This window comes from Myotis yumanensis, unplaced genomic scaffold (assembly GCF_028538775.1).
Source record: "Myotis yumanensis isolate MYYU_CA2020_CCGP unplaced genomic scaffold, mMyoYum1.0.hap1 SCAF_10, whole genome shotgun sequence".
Taxonomy (NCBI): Eukaryota; Metazoa; Chordata; class Mammalia; order Chiroptera; family Vespertilionidae; genus Myotis; species Myotis yumanensis.
This window is the reverse complement of record NW_027223761.1, coordinates 28,397,172-28,415,613: the sequence shown is the minus strand read 5'-3', so window position 1 is coordinate 28,415,613 and position 18,442 is coordinate 28,397,172. Positions and strand designations below refer to the sequence as shown.

Below are 18,442 nucleotides of genomic sequence, written 5' to 3'. Positions count from 1 at the left end.
AGACGTCCCCCGAGAGCAAAATCTTAAGAACCACTCTAGATTAATTTTGCAATATTCTGGAGAGTTACAGGTTTTGTCAACAATTTGTCACATATTTTTTCAAATATTTCTTTGAATGAGAAAGAAACAATAGTCTAGAAAGTAGAAGCTCAGATAAAAAAAAAAGGTTCAGTAGATTCTACCGTAATAAATTTTCTGGATTCACTTTATACCCTGGCCTGGTTTTCTAACAATTATTATGTAGAGAACTTACTACAAAAAATAATTTCAAAATTTGCAGAATATTTTGTGGCATAGACAAAGTATATATATTTTTATTAAAAGAGTAGGCAGATATTTAAACTGATCTTTCTGTAAGGATATTACACATTTCCAAACTCAATTTTTTTTCTGTTTTCTGCAGGGTTATTTTCTTCTTTTCGAATCTATGTTAGATTCTGTTCTTTATGCAAAGAACAAATACTTGACAAAAGGAGGATCAGGTAAGTATAAAATTCTAGTTTTAATAACCTATTTTAGTCTGACAGAACCAAATGAACCTTTAGATTTCAAATAAACTGCGTGACTGAGAAAGTTCCCAATAGAGATGAAAGATGTTTCCATTAGATGAAGCTATAAGACATTCGTTCAGTATACTGTTGATAGTAGAATATTATATAAGACTAGAGGCACAGTGCACGGAATTTGTGCACGGGGGTGGGGTGTCCTCAGTCCGGCCTGCACCCTCTCCAATCTGAGACCCTTCAGAGGATGTCCGACTGCTGGTTTAGGCCCGATCCTCAGGCAGACATCCCTCTTGCAATCCGTAACCTCTGGCTACTAACTGCTCACCTGCCTGCCGGCCTGACCACCCCTACCTTGCCCGCCTGCTGGCCTGATCGCCCCTAACTTGCTCCTCCACCAGCCGGATTGCCCCTAACTGCCTCTGCCTCAGCCCCCAGCCTAAGCCATAGTCTGGCCTCCCTCTGCAGGAGGCGACCTGGTGGATCAGGGGAAGGCGCTGCCCCCATGACCCCACTGCTGCTGCCACTGCCTGCCTGAGCCTGGGCCCTTCACAGCCACACCTCTGCCCTTCGCAGCCTCCTGTGGCTGCCTGAGCCTTGGCCCTTGCAGCTGCTGCGGCTTTGTCAGAAGGATGTCCAGAAGGTCATCTGGAAGATGTCTGCCTAATTAGCATATTACCCTTTTAGTAGTATAGATATGCAGGACTCAAAGTTAATGATATTCTCAAGAACACTTTTTTGTAAATACATTAAGGACTAGATTTTGAAGTTCTTTGATTTTCAAGTCAAAATGTCACAAAGTTTTTTATTTTTAATCTTTATGACATTTAGTTTTCTTTTTTCCAAAAGAGTATTGCATGCTAGATTGGAGATTGTTCACTTTAATGGCAAATTTTCCATGACTTCACTAAATATATAAACCTGGTTTCTGTGTGATTTAATGAGAAGATTTAAATAGTGACTGGTTTCTACTAAGTTGTTAAAACATAACATACCCAATCAGTATTTTTAAATGGACCCCAATAAATTTGGAAGGCTTTCTTTTTATTAACTTTTAATCATGTTAACTCTGCTTACTCAGAGTGAGATTAGGTTTTTATAGGCCTTCTGCTGGGTAGAGTTGTATACAAACAAAATGTTCTCTTTCAGGGCAGAGACTATGTTTTGCTCATCTTTGACTCTTCAGTGAGCTCCCTAGCTCCTGCAGCATAGGTAGAACATCATACATGTTTACTGAATTGAATCATTAAAACTGAATTGAATAGCATCGGTCTCCCTTCATTCACCTCTCCCTGCACCTTCCCTTCCTCAAAGCTTCAGGATCAACAAATGGTATCCATGATCAGAGTACAAGTGCTAAAAGTATATATACAAATAGATGAAAAGGAGATATTTGAAAGTGGTGACATAAAGCACTGGACCATATTATGCCTCTTGCTGATCTGTGGTCTATGAAATTACTTTGGTAGTAATGGTATAATAGAAATCAATAAGGCCAAAACATAAAACACAGAGAAAATTCTCCAGTATAGTAGAGTCCTTTTTTTTTTAATAGCATGTAAATGGATTGCCTTTCTTTTTTCAAAATGCTCTCATCACTATATTTTCTGCAACCATTTTAAGATATGTCCCTGGTCTCTGACATGAACCTGGCTAGAATTTTTAGATATATTTTACTCTGCAACTTATTAGCTATATCATTCTATAAATGCAGTGGCTTTTAAAAAAAAATGAGAACCACACTTAATGACTAAAAATTAATATTATCTACCATTTGTTGATTGTCTATACAAGCTACCAAATAATATACTCTACCTTTACTTATGTTATTACATGTAAACCTCACAATAGCTCTTTGAGGTTTTAGAAACAAATGTGACCTGGATGACACATATTAAGAGGTCAGGCCTTGATTTTTTTTTTTAATCTCAGATTTGCTGGATCTTTCTTTTCACTATTCATGATTTCCCTACTAAAAGTATATTTTATTGAATCTGATTTTTGCCTTGAGTTGTTCTAGGGAAGATTCAGAAAACTGTTTCCATACCTCCTTCGATGATTCTCATTGATCTTACTGAAGGAGTGACAGCAACTTAATGCACTTAAATTGAATTGTTGATGAAATTCATTAAGAACTTAGAGCATGTGAATAATGAGGTTGTAGCTGAAGTAGTGGCAGAGCTTTTTCCCAGCATCAGAGGGTTACTAGTAAAATGGAGGCTCATAAGTCTAGCTCTTTCTATATTTTTTATGACTAATATTAGCACTAAGATAATCTGGAGGTATACTGAAAAGAGGTCAGCATTACCTGCCTAAGCAGTGCTGTTGAATGTTATTTGTTAACACAATCAAGAGAAAAGAAGTCAGAAGTGAGTAACATGAAGTGGTTTTGCCTATTTTGTGCATTTGAATATGCCTTGATGATGAATATCACCAAATCAACTAGATGCACATTCTGCTATTGCAAAATAGAGTTTTCTGTTACGTTTTCCTAACAGAAAGATTTACTAAGCAATTAGCAGTGCAAAGAATTTAGAAAGATGATTGAGTTATGAGAGAGGGAGAATATTGAAGACCCATGTATGCATGAAGGGACCACGGCTTACTTTTATATTAGGGTTCACTTTATTCTCATATATATAATGGCATAGAGTAAATAAAACCTTTATAAAAACATAGTCAGCCAATAACTTGAGTATTCATTCTCTTTGTTATCACCAAGAAATTCCACAGTACTTTAGAGGTACTCATTTATTACTATTACTACTAATAGAAATAATTGTGTATAGTTAATGAAATTGGGCTTACTAAAGACTGCTTATACTAATTTTAGCTAAGATTTAGTAATGCTAATTATGTGTTAGGAATTGTAGTGTTTTGCATTCAAACAACAAAGTGATGAGGAAGAAAACTATGAAAATGTTTGATTGTAATCAGTGCATAGTTTTATAGGTAGAATTAAGACAAAAGCATAGGAGGACAAAATAGAATTCAAATGTTTTATATCCTAACAATGTCACATACTACATCTCAGAAAAATTGGAAAGGGAATGCTGAGGGCAAGTAGAAGGAAGTGCATATACTTCAGTAGCTTTATCTTTAGCAGCAAGAATTTATGGAGTATCACTTAAAGCTGAAAAATAGTAATCCCGTTGAGAAATAAATAAATGAATAATCTGAAAGTTAGATTAAGAATGGGACATTTACCTAGTTTCAAAAAACTTCCCCACAAACTATCTTAATTACAAAAGGGAAAAGAGTAACCAGTGTAGAAGCCTAGCAGACTCCACTTTGATCATATAGTCAGGGTTGACATCCTCAGGAATGGGACATATTGAAATTGTGAGCAGATAGGAGCACATAGAAATAATTCATTTTTTTAATTCATAAAGCTGGTAGTAGTTTTTTGAGTTCACAATTGCTTCATAGAAAATTTAGGGGCCCATTAAAGGAGACATCTTCCACATTACTAGGAAAGAAAGTCATTTTCACTGCCTTTCATTACAAGCAAAATGAAAGGTTCCTCCATACACACACACATAGTCAGAACTAAGCTCAAAGTTTTAATGGAGTCCTTCAGAATATATACCTTCTTTGAGTTATAACCATTGAGATTATAAAGTTGAGGACAATGTCCAATACAACATAAAATTACTAAAATAGCCATTTCCTAACTCACTGTTTTCTAATATTGACAGACCAACACAATCTCTATGGACCTTTTGTTAAAAATGTATGTTCAAGCCCCACATCAGAGCCTTTTGAACCCAAAACTAGTGGAACAGCCCTGTTTGAGGAATTTATTTACAATGTATGTTTCCCTCTGCATTAATAGGGTTTTTGTTGGAAGAAATTGAACTCTACCCTGGCTATTCAACAGAAAAGGAATTTATTAAGACAATAGGGTAGAGTAAAAGTTTGCATGAGAACGAGAAAACCAGGCTGTAAGTTTATACAGTTAGGAACGATGCTTAAAATTATCTCATACGACTGATTTAGAAGTGATACCACTTCTGATGCTGAGGACTAGCTGACACATTGCAATGCTGATCTCGCTAACAGTAGGCCTTGCGGCCTCTGAAAGGTAGACAGAGCTTTAGATGCATGTCATTAGTGGGGCCTAGCTTCTGTGTACATGCCTCACCTGCAAGGGAGGGAGGGAAAGCAAGTTTCTGTCATTTTTCAGCTTCTGTAGAGGGAAGCAGGCCCTGTCTCATAACAGGGAATTTCACAAGTAATTCAGAAGGGGGCAGCAAAATAGAGTGAAGATATATACCATTCTCTGATAGATCTGTGCCTCTCAAAGATTTTACACAAAGGTTTTACATTGTACTAATAATTTGATTGGAAGCCTGATCTACACTAATAAAAAATGGCCTCTTATAAATTCCAGATTTGCAAATATGCTGTCCTTGCTGCTGGAAAACTGAGCAGTACAGTTTATGTACTCCTCTCTAATTGCTGCTTAATTGTTTTCCTTTTAGTATTTCTTTTTTTTTTTTTTTTTTTTTTTTTTTTTCTTTTATTTTCCTCTTAAAGTATTACAAAGGGTATTACATAAGTATCCTTCCCCCCCCCCCCCCCGCCCTTGACAAACCACTACCCTCCCTTACCCCCCAGTGTCTTATGTCCATTAGTTATGCTTATATGCATGCATACAAGTCCTTCGGTTGATCTCTTACTCCCCTCCCTCCTGCCCCCCAACTCTCTCTGGCCTTCCCACTGCAGTTTGACAATCAGTTTGAGGCAGCTCTGCCTCTGTATCTATTATTGTTCAAAAGTTTGTAATGGTCTTTATTATCCATGAATGAGTGAGATCATGTGGTATTTTTCCTTCATTGACTGGCTTGTTTCACTTAGCATAATGCTCTCCAGTTCCATCCATGATGTTGCAAATGGTAGGAGTTCCTTCTTTTTAACAGCAGCATAGTATTCCATCGTGTAGATGTACCACAGTTTTCTAATCCATTCATCTACTGATGGGCACTTAGGCTGTTTCCAGATCTTAGCTATGGTGAATTGTGCTGCTATGAACATCTGGGTGCATATATCCTTTCTGATAGGTGTTTCTGGTTTCTTGGGATATATTCCTAGTAGTGGGATCACAGGGTCAAATGGGAGTTCCATTTCCAATTTTTTGAGGAACCTCCATACTGCCTTCCATAGTGGCTGCACCAGTCTGCATTCCCACCAGCAGTGCACAAGTGTTCCTTTTTCTCCACATCCTCTCCAGCACTTGTCGTTTGTTGATTTGTTGATGATGGCCATTCTGACAGGTGTGAGATGGTACCTCATTGTTGTTTTGATTTGCATCTCTCGGATGATTAGTGACTTTGAGCATGTTTTCATATGTCTCTTGGCTTTCTGAATGTCCTCTTTTGAAAGGTGTCTATTTAGATCCTTTGCCCATTTTTTGATTGGATTGTTTATCTTCTTTTTGTTAAGTTGTATGAGTTCCCTATAAATTTTGGAGATTAAGCCCTTATCCGATATGACGTTGGCAAATATGTTTTCCCACGAGGTGGGTTTTCTTGTTGTTTTGTTGATGGTTTCTTTTGCTGTGCAGAAGCTTTTTATTTTGATGTAGTCCCATTTGTTCATTTTCTCTTTAGTTTCAACTGCCCTAGGAGCTGTATCAGTGAAGAAATTGTTTTGGCATATGTCTGAGATTTTGTTGCCTTTGTATTCTTCTAGAATTTTTATGGTTTCCTGTCGTACATTTAAGTCCTTTATCCATTTTGAGTTTATTCTTGTGTATGGTGTAAGTTGGTGGTCTAGTTTCATTTTCTTGCATATGTCTGTCCAATTTTCCCAACACCATTTATTGAAGAGACTATCTTGGCTCCATTGTATGTTCATGCCTCCTTTGTCAAAAATTAATTGAGCATATTGGTTCGGGCTAATTTCTGGACTCTCTATTCTATTCCACTGATCTATATGTCTGTTCTTGTGCCAGTACCAGGCAGTTTTGAGAACAGTGGCTTTGTAATACAGCTTGATATCTGGCATTGAGATCCCACCTACTTTGTTCTTTCTCAGGATCGTTGCAGCTATTCGGGGTCTTTTTTTATTCCAGATGAATTTTTGGAGAGTTCGTTCTAGATCTTTGAAGAAGGCCATTGGTATTTTAATGGGAAGTGCGTTGAATGTATAGATTGCTTTGGGTAGTATGGACATTTTAATGATGTTGATTCTACCAATCCAAGAACATGGTATGTTCTTCCATCTGTTTATGTCTTCCTCTATCTCTTTTTTCAACGTCCTGTAGTTTTCTGAGTAGAGGTCTTTAACCTCTTTAGTTAAGTTTATTCCTAGGTATCTTAATTTTTTTGGTGCGATGGTAAATGGGATTGTTTTTCTGATCTCCCTTTCTGAAAGTTCACTGTTGGTGTATAGAAATGCCTCAGATTTCTTGGGGTTAATTTTGTATCCTGCTACATTGCCAAATTCATGTATTAAGTCTAGTAGCTTTTTGATGGAGTCTCTAGGGTTTTGTATGTATAATATCATGTCATCTGCAAATAAGGACAGTTTTACTTCCTCTTTTCCAATTTGGATGCCTTTTATTCCTTCTTCTTGCCTAATTGCAATGGCTAATACTTCCAGTACTATGTTGAACAGGAGTGGTGAGAGTGGGCATCCCTGTCTTGTTCCTGTTCTTAGGGGAAATGGTGTTAGTTTTTGTCCATTGAGTATGATGTTGGCAGTGGGCCTGTCATATATGGCTTTTATTATGTTGAGGTATGATCCTTCTATTCCCACCTTTCTGAGAGTTTTTATCAAAAATGGGTGTTGGATTTTGTCGAATGCTTTTTCTGCATCAATTGATATGACCATGTGGTTTTTTTCTTTTAATTTGTTTATGTGATGTATCACATTTATTGATTTACGGATGTTGTACCATCCTTGCATCTCTGGGATGAATCCTACTTGGTCATGGTGTATGATCCTTCTGATGTACTGCTGGATCCGATTTGCTAAGATTTTGTTGAGGATTTTGGCATCTATGTTCATGAGGGATATTGGCCTGTAATTCTCTTTCATTGTGATGTCTTTACCTGGTTTTGGTATTAGGGTGATGCTGGCTTCATAGAATGAGCTTGGAAGCGTTCCTTCCTCTTGAATTTTTTGTAGTAGTCTGAGGAGGGTAGGTTTTAGTTCTTCCTTGAATGTTTGGTAGAACTCCCCTGTGAAGCCGTCTGGCCCTGGGCTTTTGTTTGCTGGAAGCTTTCTGATGACTGCTTCAATTTCTTCCATAGTTATTGGCCTATTGAGGTTTTTAGATTCTTCCTGATTGAGTTTTGGAATGTTGTATTTTTCTAGGAATTTGTCCATTTCCTCCAGGTTGTCCAGTTTGTTGGAGTAGAGTTGCTCGTAGTATTGTTTAACAATCATTTGTATTTCTGTGGGGTCTGTTGTTATTTCGCCTCTATCATTTCTGATTTGGTTTATTTGGGACCTCTCTCTTTGCTTCTTGGTGAGCCTGGCTAGGGGTTTGTCAATCTTGTTTATCCTTTCAAAGAACCAGCTCTTGGTTTCATTGATTTTCTGTATTGTTTTTTTGGTCTCTATTTCATTGATTTCTGCTCTAATCTTTATTATCTCCTTCCTTCTGCTCACTCTGGGGTTTTCTTGTTGCTCTCTTTCTAATTCTTTGAGTTGTAGAGTTAGATGATTGACTACCATTTTTTCTTGTTTTTTGAGATAGGCCTGTAGAGCTATAAACTTCCCTCTCAGGACTGCTTTCATTGTGTCCCAGAGGTTTTGGATTGTTGTGTTTTCATTGTCATTAGTGTCCAGGATGTTTTTAATTTCTTCTTTGATGTCATCGGTAACCCAATCAATATTTAATAACATGCTATTCAGCTTCCAAGTGTTTGAGTATTTTGGGTTGTTTTTATTGTAGTTTATTTCTAACATTATGCCATCGTGGTCTGTGAAGAAGCTTTTTATGATTTCAATCTTCTTGAATTTGTGGAGACTTTGCTTGTGACCCAATATGTGGTCTATTTTTGAATATGTCCCATGAGCACCTGAGAGGAATGTATATTCCGCAGCTGTGGGGTGAAGTGTTCTGAAGATGTCAATTAAGTCCATCTGATCTAGTGAGTCATTTAGGATTGCTGTTTCTTTGCTGAGTTTTTGTCTAGCGGATTTATCCAGTGATGTCAGTGGTGTATTAAAGTCCCCTACTATGATTGTATTGTTGTCGATCTCTCCCCTGATATCTTCCAGAAGTTTTCTTATGTATGTGGGTGCTCCTGCATTGGGTGCATATATGTTTACCAGGGTTATATCTTCTTGTTGTATTGATCCCTTTAGTATTATGAAGTGGCCTTCCTTATCTCTGGTTATGGCCTTCACTTTGAGATGTACTTTGTCAGATATAAGTATTGCTACCCCAGCTTTCTTTTCCTTTCCATTTGCGTGAAAGATATTTTTCCATCCCTTCACTTTCAGTCTGTGTGAGTCCCTTCTAATGAGGTGGGTCTCTTGTAGACAGCAGATGTATGGGTCATGTTTTTTTATCCATTCAGCCACTCGATGTCTTTTGGTTGGAGCATTTAGTCCATTTACATTTAAAGTTATTATTGAAAGGTATTTGTTTGTAGCCATTTCTTTTTGTGTGTGTGTGTGTGGCTGTTTTCTTTCTGAGCTTGATATTTCTTCTTTTTACACCAGTCCCTTTAGCATTTCTTGCATGGCTGGCTTGGTGGTGATAAACTCCCTTAGCCCTTTTTTGTCTGTGAAGCTTCTTATTTCCCCTTCAATTTTGAATGATAGCCTTGCTGGATAGAGTATTCTTGGATTCAGTCCTTTGCTTTGCATCACTTTGTAGATTTCCGTCCATTCTTTTCTGGCCTGATGTGTTTCTGTTGAGAAATCATTTGATAATCTAATGGGAGATCCCTTGTATGTTACTTTCCGTCTCTCTCTTGCAGCCTGTAAGATTCTCTCTTTATCCTGAACATTTGCCATGGTAATTATGATGTGTCTTGGTGTGGGTCTTTTCGGGTTCACCTTGTTTGGGACTCTCTGGGCTTGTGTGACTTTTTTCTTCCCCACCTCAGGGAAGTTTTCTGATATTATTTCTTCGAATAGGTTTTCTAATCCATGTTCATCTTTCTGTTGTTCTGGCACCCCTATTATTCGTATGTTGTTTCGTTTCATGTTGTCCCAAAGCTCCCTTAGGCTCTCCTCCTGTCTTTTAATTTTTTTCTCCATTTGCCGTACAGTTTGAGTGTGTTTTGCTTCCTTGTCTTCTAATTCACTAATTCGGTCCTCCGCTTCTCCCAGTCTACTGTTGATACTTTCAATGGAGTTTTTTATTGAAGCTATGTCACTCTTCATTTCTTCTTGGGACTTACTTAAGTTGTTGATTTTTTCATCTGTTTCTTCTAGCTTCTTGCATAAGTAGTTGAGTTTTTCATCTGTTTCTTCTTGCTTCTTGAACATGTGGTGCATGTACTCTAGGAACCTTATTCTGAATTCTTTTTCCGTCATGTTGCATATCTCTGTCTCACTTAGCTGCTTTTCTGGCGAGTCCTCCTTTTCTTTCCTTTGGGGGTTTCTTTGCCTACCCATGTTTGATCTCGCTGACATATGTAGATGTTGAGGTGTTCAGTGGCTGCTCCCTGGGTGGCAGGGGCTCCTTGGGTTGTGGTTGCTGCTCAGACGGTTGCGGTAGCAGCTGCTTTCCAGTTGGCAGCAGCTCCTCTGGTGGGTGTTGTTCACAGCTGTGTTGGCTCTTCTGGCTGGTGGGGGGAGGCTTCACGTACAGTTGCTGTTCCACAGACAGAGGGTGTGGTGATCAGGAGGCTGTGGTGATCAGGAGGCTGCGGTGATCAGGGGGCTGCTGTTGCTTGGATCTGCTGCGTTGATTTAAAGGCACAAAATACAACAGAGCAAGGCACAACGTACCAGGCACTGAACACAAGTATATTCACAATATTAATAACTCCAAATAAAGGTGACCAACCGAATTAAGAGAATTAGGGGATAAGGGAGAAAGAAGAGAAGAAGATAAAAGAGAGAACAGAAAAGAAAAATAAGAAAAAAACAAACAAAAAAGGAGTGCAAAAATAGAATTGGGAAAAAAGAGGGGGGAAAAAAGAGAGCGAAAAAAGAGAATGAAGTAGAAGTGGGGAAGAGACTCCCCGTATGAGGAGCAAACTCCAATAGAACTGCCACTAATCTCAACAAATTCCAGCAACAGATCCCTGGAGATGAATGCAAACTACAAACCACCAATAATATCCAGAGGGGTAAGGGAAAACAGAAGCACAAAAATAGCTGGGGTGGGGTGGGGGAGGGAAGGGAAAAACCAGCAGAAAAAAAAAAGAAAAAGAAAAAGAAAAAGAAAAACAACCTCACAACCAGTCCTAAAAAAGAAGAAAAAACACAAAACAAAACAAACAAACAAATTTAAAAAAAAAAAAAAAGCCCAATATATTCAACAATCAAGAAAACAATAGAAAGATAAGAGAGAAAAAAAAATGGTTGGAAAGTGAAGAAGGATAAAGAATAGGTGTATAAGGATTTAGAGCAGTAGATTGGAAATAGGATATATAAGTAGGGTGGAATTAGACAGGGGGTAAAAAGAGGGAATTGGGAAGGTCTGGAGCAGGAATAGGGTAAGAGAAACAGGACACCAAAAGGGGAAAAGTAAGGAAGAGGGTTTTAGCAAAGAGGTGGAATTGAGATAGGGAAAATTAATGCTAAAGGAACGATGAAAATAGAATGGAGAACACTAATCCCAAAAGAAAATAAAGAGAAAATAAAATGGCACTTTAAAAAATGGTAAAATGGTAGGAGTAATAATACTGGTTAAAAATAAAAATGTGGTAATTGAAAGGGTAAAATCAGGTGATGGAAAAAGAAGAAAAAGAGAAAAAAAAATTGGTTTCTTAGTAAAAAGGTGAAAAAATTAAAAAGAAAAAGAAAAAGAAAAAATTTGCAGTAGTGATGGTCTTTCGGTTCTTCTACTCTTCAGCCTGGTTCGCCTTGGTCCTGCCAGGTATTTAGGAGAGTGTTGCCTGCAATACACTGTTCCTCCGTGTTGTAAATCACAGTCCTGATTTTAAAGCAGGCCGTATTTGTGATCCAGTCTGCCTTAATTTGTATTCCCCTAAGAGTCAGTTTGTGGCTCAACCTCTGGGTGGCAGTGTTTTTGGGTTGGCCTCTGAGGCTATACAGCTTCTCTATCCTTTTTTAATCCTTACCCTGCTCTGTGTTGTTGGTGGGACTGAAAATCCCTCTATAGGCCAGACCCTGGTAACTCCCAGGGACTAATCAGCTTGTTTTAGTCCTTTATCTCATACAGGGTGGAATCTGGGTGTGGCTGTGCTCCTTGCCTGGGGGGCTGGGGGGAGGAATTCCACCCTCTGGAGGAATGGCTGCCCCAGTCCTGGGCCCAGGGGGGTCTCAGCACTCAATTCGCTGCCACCTCCTCCGGCTCCCCCTCTTTCCTCAGCCTCTCCCCAGATTCCCCTCGTCTGCACCTTCACCCTCTCTTCAGCACAGGTGAGTGTCTGTATCCGAACTGTCCTATGAGCAGGGTTCAGTGAAAACAAAGAAACAGACAAACGCCGGCCGGCCGCGGAAACGCTCCTCTTACCGGTCTGGGAAACGCTCCTCTTACCAGCACTGCATGGTCTGGGAAACGCTCCTCTCTTATGGGCACTGCACGGTCTGATCAGTTCCTCAGGATGCCCCCTTTAGTCTCAGTTCTCCGCAATCACAAAATCCAAATCTCAAATCTCCTGGCGCCAGCAAACCCGCGGAACTCCTTACCCTGGTCAGGGTCTGTGTCTGTCCCAAGAGACGCGGCTGTCTGCCATGCGGTCTCCCTCCGACCCTCTGGGCTCAGGTCTGGCAAACTTTCCTGCCCAGATCCCTGGTTTTTAACCTTTCCAGGGGAGGTCTGCCCTTCCAGGCTGCAAGCCGTCTCACCAGCTGAGTAAATTTGCCAATTCGGGGTGGGTGTTATTAGTTTCAGCTGCTTACTCCGTTTGCTCCGGGACAAGACCTGGGACGCGTCTGCCTATATCGCCGCCATCTTGCTTCCTCCCCTTTTAGTATTTCTTTTTGTCCATCTCATTTTTTTAAAAACTCAGACCGAGTAAAGCTGAACATTTCCATTTTCTTCATTTTGCCCTGAAATTTTATTAATCTCCAATTCTTCTCAACCGTTTTCTCCTCTTCCTCTTCCAGTAAGTGTCCTTAGGAAAATGGGGTTCCTCTTTCTCTGTTTTCCTTTTGAAAAACATAAATGTGGCATAATGGAAAGCACATAGATTTTGCAGATAGATCATAAATTGAATCCCTGTTTTGTCAATTAACTAGTTATCTAGTTAGCTGATTAACACCAGTAATTTGAGCAGGTTAGTTTATTTTTGTGAACTTTGGTTTCCTTATCTGTAAAAAAATCTGTAATCCACCTTTATAGAATCAGTCAAAAGTCTAAATGGCTTGATATAACATAGTTACTCAATAAATGTTAATTTCCCTCCTGAGTTACAGCTGGTAAACAAGAGATTAGTGTTAGGTTTTTACCTTATAAGAGTGGGAAATGAATTTAAGCAATCATGGTATTAACACCTGCCTTTTACATAGCACTTGACTTTTGCATAACTTATGTCAGTGTGCCATCAGCTAGTGGCAGTGGTTCATAGTGCTTTGAGGTTTCCTTTAGTGTTTCCAGAACTTGCTGTCTGCTTCCTCATCATCAGATCTGCTTTGCTCAGATTTATTATTTTGTTTTCTTCCAGTGATATTGCAGTAATATTAACTTCTACGTGTTTTTAGTACATAATTTTTCAGTACATATTGCAACTCTACATTTTAGCCTAGCTAAGTTTTAGTGGCTTAGTCACTATTATAAATTAATGGTGGGAATGTTTCCAATTTCCAAATAAGTCTTAAGTTTTTTAAGATACCCTTATTATGTAAATTGGAAATCAATTTTTAGGCTTGTTCAACTCCCAAAATATTTACTGATTTAGTGACTTAGAACTACATTTTTTCTTCTGCCTATCAATAATTTTATAATTGACTATTATTTCAATCGAATATTTCTCTACTAGAGGCCCGGTGCCTGAATTCGTGTACCGGTGGGGTCCCTCAGCCTGGCCTGTGACCTCTCACAATCTGGGACCCCTCGGGGGATGTTGGAGAGCTGGTTTTGGCCCAATCCCCACAGGCCAGGCTGAGGAACCCCCACTGGTGCACAAATTCATACACTGGGCCGGTTTCAGGCCGATCTTTGCAGGCCAGGCCGAGGGACCCCACCAGTGCACAAATCCATGCACCGGGCCTCTAGTATGCATATAAGGGCTTTGGTTAATCTCTTCCCGCCATCTCCCCTCCCCCTTTCCCTTTGAGATTCATCAGTCTGTTTCATGTTTCCATGCCTGTGCATTGAGCGTCTGCCCCTTCGTGGTCAGTGCACATCAGAGCTACCAGATGTTCAGCTGGTCAGATGGTTGGCTGGTCGGATGATCACTTAGGCTTTTATATATAGGTATTGTAAAAAGGACAGTTTATTTTTATTTTTATCTCCTTTAGTTCTAAACTTTTTATTCTCTTGTTCTAAACAAGTAATGATGCTAGTATTTACTGGAATTGTTTCTTTATGCAGCTCAGTCTTATCCTTTAGTGTCCAAAAGTTTGTGAGGCATTTCTAAGGGATAAAGGCTTTCCCACCTTTATCTATTCACAATGTGAGCTGTTCTAGTGACAAATGAATTCTGGGCAATGAATCGAGAAGGACACAGATGTCAAAGCTGTGAATTTATAAATGGTCTGTTAAGAGGGTGCTTTTGTCCAATCAGCGCTTTGTTAATTTCACCTACAAGGAGGAATAATTATTCAATTATGCTTCTATCTGACAAAAATCAAATGACAGATGTGTCAGAATGTGAAGGTAAAGGGTTAGTCAGGATTCAGGCAGGTGGCCCAACATTTTAGCCAGCTGTGAGGAGGTGGATATAGAACCAAACACACCTATAACACTGATTACAAGTCCTTTATGAATACTCATAGAACTTAATAACTAAAAGATAATTTCATTTCTAAATTCTAACAGATATAAAAACTGATATTTCTGTACTTTTGTGAAATGTGATTAGCTTGAAATATGATTAGCTCAACACTATAAAAAGTGAAATCATATTCCTCTTTAGTTTATTTCTTTATTATCAACATATTTTCAAAACTTTTAAAATTATTTTAGTGAGATACCATTTTTTCCTTATGAAAAACTTATCCTTAATTCTTAGTAGAATTGCCCTGACCGGTTTGGCTCAGTGGATAGAGCATCGGCCTGGGGACTGAAGGGTCCCGGGTTCGATTCCGGTCAAGGGCATGTACCTTGGTTGCGGGCATATCCCCAGTGGGGGGTGTGCAGGAGGGAGCTGACCGATGTTTCTCTCTCATCGATGTTTCTGGCTCTCTATCCCTCTCCCTTCCTCTGTGTAGAAAATCAATAAAATATATTTAAAAAAAAATTCTTAGTAGAATTAATTATTAGTAAACTAGAGACCGGGTGCACAAAATTTGTGCACAGGCAGGGTCCCTAGGCCTGGCTGGCGATCGGGACTGATCTCTGGGGCAACTGGCAGGATGATTGGGGGGCCCCCTCTGGCACCCACCTTGGCCGGCCTGGCACCACCCACTTGCTGGCCCTGCCCGCCACCGCCACTGCCAGTCACTTCCCTCTGTGGGGCGACAGGCAGGGCGATTGGGGGGTCCCCTGCTGGCACCCATCTTGGCTGGCCTGGGGCCTGCAGGCTGGGGGCAGCTCCTGCATTGAGTGTCTGCCCCCTGGTGGTCAGTGCGCGTCATAGCAACCAATCATTCCACCTGTCGTTATACCATTCAGTCGATATGCATGTTAGGCTTTTATTATATCAGTATAGGATCATATTGCTTAATAGATACAAAGCCAGAAGTTAGCATACTTTTTCTACCAAAGGGCAGATAGTAAATATTTTCAGCTTTATAGGCCACACAGTTTCTGTCCCAACTACTCAGCCTTACCACAGTAACAGCCATAGACCATGGCAGTGTTTCAATCAAACTTATTTATAAAAACAGGCAGTGAGCTGAATTGACCCATGGCCTGTCATTTGCCAACTCCTGATAAAGAGATGATATTTTTTAAATTTCACTAAGATTTAAAATAATATTCTAAAATAGAAGGACTCTATGAACCATGTTAAGTGAATTGAATATTTGTGCACTCCAGAGGATATTCAATTCCCATAGACTGCAGTGTGAGTGGCACTCTCTGAAGTAGTACAATATGGTGGCCCTGATATCTCCCTCATCCATTTCTCTATATCAGAGGTATCTATACCTGGCCTGCTGCCTGTTTTTGTAGATAATGTTTTATTGGAACATTAGCCATGCTCATTTATTTATGTACTAGAGGCCCGATGCACAAAAATTCATGCACTGGGGGGTAGGTTTCCCTCAGCCCGGCCTGTACCCTCTCACAGTCCAGGAATCCTCAGGGGATGTCTCCCTCTGCGGGAGGCCGCTAGGTGGGCCCCTGGCCGCCTCTCTGCCACCGCTGGTCACCGCCACTCCCCCCCCCCCCCCGCTCCCTCACATTGCCATTCCCTACCTCTGCCTGCTGGCATGTGCCTTGGCTGACCTGGCGCCTCTTGCTTGCCGGCCCCACCCCTCACCAACTGGTTGTTCTGCTGTTCAGTCGATTTGCATATTACACTTTCATTATATAGGATTGTCTGTGGCAGAATAATGTGGGAAAGCTTCTACTATTGTCATACTGAATCCCAGAAAGAATGCATAAAGAAGTTTCCAAATATCTAAAGTTGCTTCAGAATTCTATTTCTTCAGTGTTTCTTATCTTAAAGATCTGGTGTAAGAAACTAAACATACTTTCATGTAGCTGATATTCTTGTTCGGTTAGCATTTTCAGTAACAAATCAGTTACTTGGAAGAATTTGTATCAATCCAAAATTTAAGCACAGGCAAGAGGCTTACCAAGTCTGTGGAGGAGAGTAGAAGTATCTGAATTTACATGGAAGTAGACTAGCCCAATTCTCATATCTGCCTGACAGGCCTCTGTAAGGAGGACTGGAGAAACTTCTTATCAGTGGCATAGCACCAAGTATTTATTCTTGGAGTCTCACATGTCAGGTGTGGAAGAAGCAATTGCTTTAATGCCAGCAGATCTTATCACGGGCTTTATTTGGAAGATAATTTAGTGCTGTTGTCATTGAATAATAAAATTCCTAAGGCTGTGGATAGAAACAAAGTTTGGGGGAAAGAAAAAGTTATTTCTCTACTGCTTAAGTCTGAAGGCTAAGTGATAGTCATAAAATTACTTCTTTTGTGCATTTCTTTGGTACATATGAACTTGCTTTCAATTTGTTGTTATAGGAAAATGTGATTTATATTTTAATTTATGATAATGTGATAATTCATGTTGATTCATTTGAAAGACAAAGTTCATTTTTTATTAATAAAAAGAAATCAGTATTATTTAAAAATTTTTGTTATAAAGATCTATGCTTGTTATCAGAGGAGAGTTTCTTCCTGAATCATTCTCTTCCCTTAATGCTCTTAACACTTGGTTTTCCTCTTACTCCTGTGACCCCAGGTTCTCAGCCATTTTTTTTCAATATCCTTTTCTTCTACACATCTCTTAAATTGTTACTCATCATGTATTCTCCTTAGGAACCTCATGAGCTCCCATAACTTAATTTTCATTTATATGCTCATGGTCCCAAATTTATATCTTGAGCCCAGATTCTTTTTTGAATTTCAGACCTATATTCAGCTGCTTAGTGGATATTTTTACCCATTTGTCTCATAAGCATTAAACTCTCATATTTCTCTTGAGTCTGCCCTTATTTATTCCATATTATAATGGTTAGTACCACATTCTGCCCAGTTATAAAGCTAAAAACTGTCATCTTTGACTCTTTCCTCTTCCTCACCTCCATAGCCAGCCAGTCTTAAAGTACTATGAATTCGACCTCCTAAATATTCCTTGAATATATCCCCTCAGTGATATGAAGTGGTCTTCTACACAACTATAATATTCCATCACATGAATTTTTAAGATATTATCTTTTTAAATGATTTGTCCCTCTCTGCATGTTTCAAAGCTATATATAAAGATCTGGTACCTTTTAAAAGTCATCACACTATAAGTTTAATAAATATGTTCATTTCAGGATTACCTAATTATGCCATCCTCTTTTAATTATTTTAATAGCAACCCATTGGTGAAATCCTTATTTTAATCTTACCATCACAATAATGGAAATTTTTTTTTTTTAAGGGAGCTACACGATGGGACTTGGTTATTTTCCATGAGCTATACCTTCATAACCCCCCACTGTTAGTAATCAATTGCTAGTGAGCCATACTGATGGATTTGATACTTATATTTAGCCTTTTAAAATTCTGTTTTGTAATAAAGGGAGATGATGCTAAATTGTTGGATATTTTATTTCTTGCAGTCTACCCTGATATTTGCACTATCAGCCTTGTGGCAGTAAGTGATGTGAATAAACATGCTGATAGGATTGCTTTTTGGGATGATGTCTATGGCTTCAACATGTCCTGCATGAAGAAAGCAGTTATTCCAGAAGCTGTTGTGGAAATTTTAGATCCAAAGACTCTTATTTCAGACGCTTATAGTATTAAGGTAGGTGTTTTACCAATTTTATTTTCTCTAATAGTATTGCCACATTTCTTAGTTTTCACTTCTGAGATTAGTATTTGAAATTAATGTTGATTTTTATATGTGAGATTTTAAACAGTAATTATTCTTCCTATTTTAATCAGTCTAAAACAACTTAAAGTCATAATATGTACCAGTTGACTATATCATTTCTTTGAAATCACTTCTCTTGATATATTGAAGTTTCTTATATTCCAGGAGTTGAGTGATTTACTTT

General features: G+C 39.0%; 1 protein-coding gene across 6 annotated transcripts in view; it reads left to right on the top strand.

Annotated features, from left to right (window-relative positions):
- PRMT3 (protein arginine methyltransferase 3) overlaps positions 1-18,442 on the top strand; it is a 144,551-nt gene that overhangs the window by 40,726 nt on the left and 85,383 nt on the right. For all 6 annotated transcript variants that reach the window (XR_011472968.1, XR_011472970.1, XR_011472967.1 and 3 more), the window contains exons 11-12: positions 404-482; positions 18,002-18,189. Coding sequence is in view for 2 of the 6 variants with exons in the window: in XM_070428160.1 (XP_070284261.1) it covers positions 404-482; positions 18,002-18,189 (267 nt within the window). In the remaining 4 variants the exon portion in view is untranslated. The remainder of the gene's footprint in view (positions 1-403; positions 483-18,001; positions 18,190-18,442) is intronic.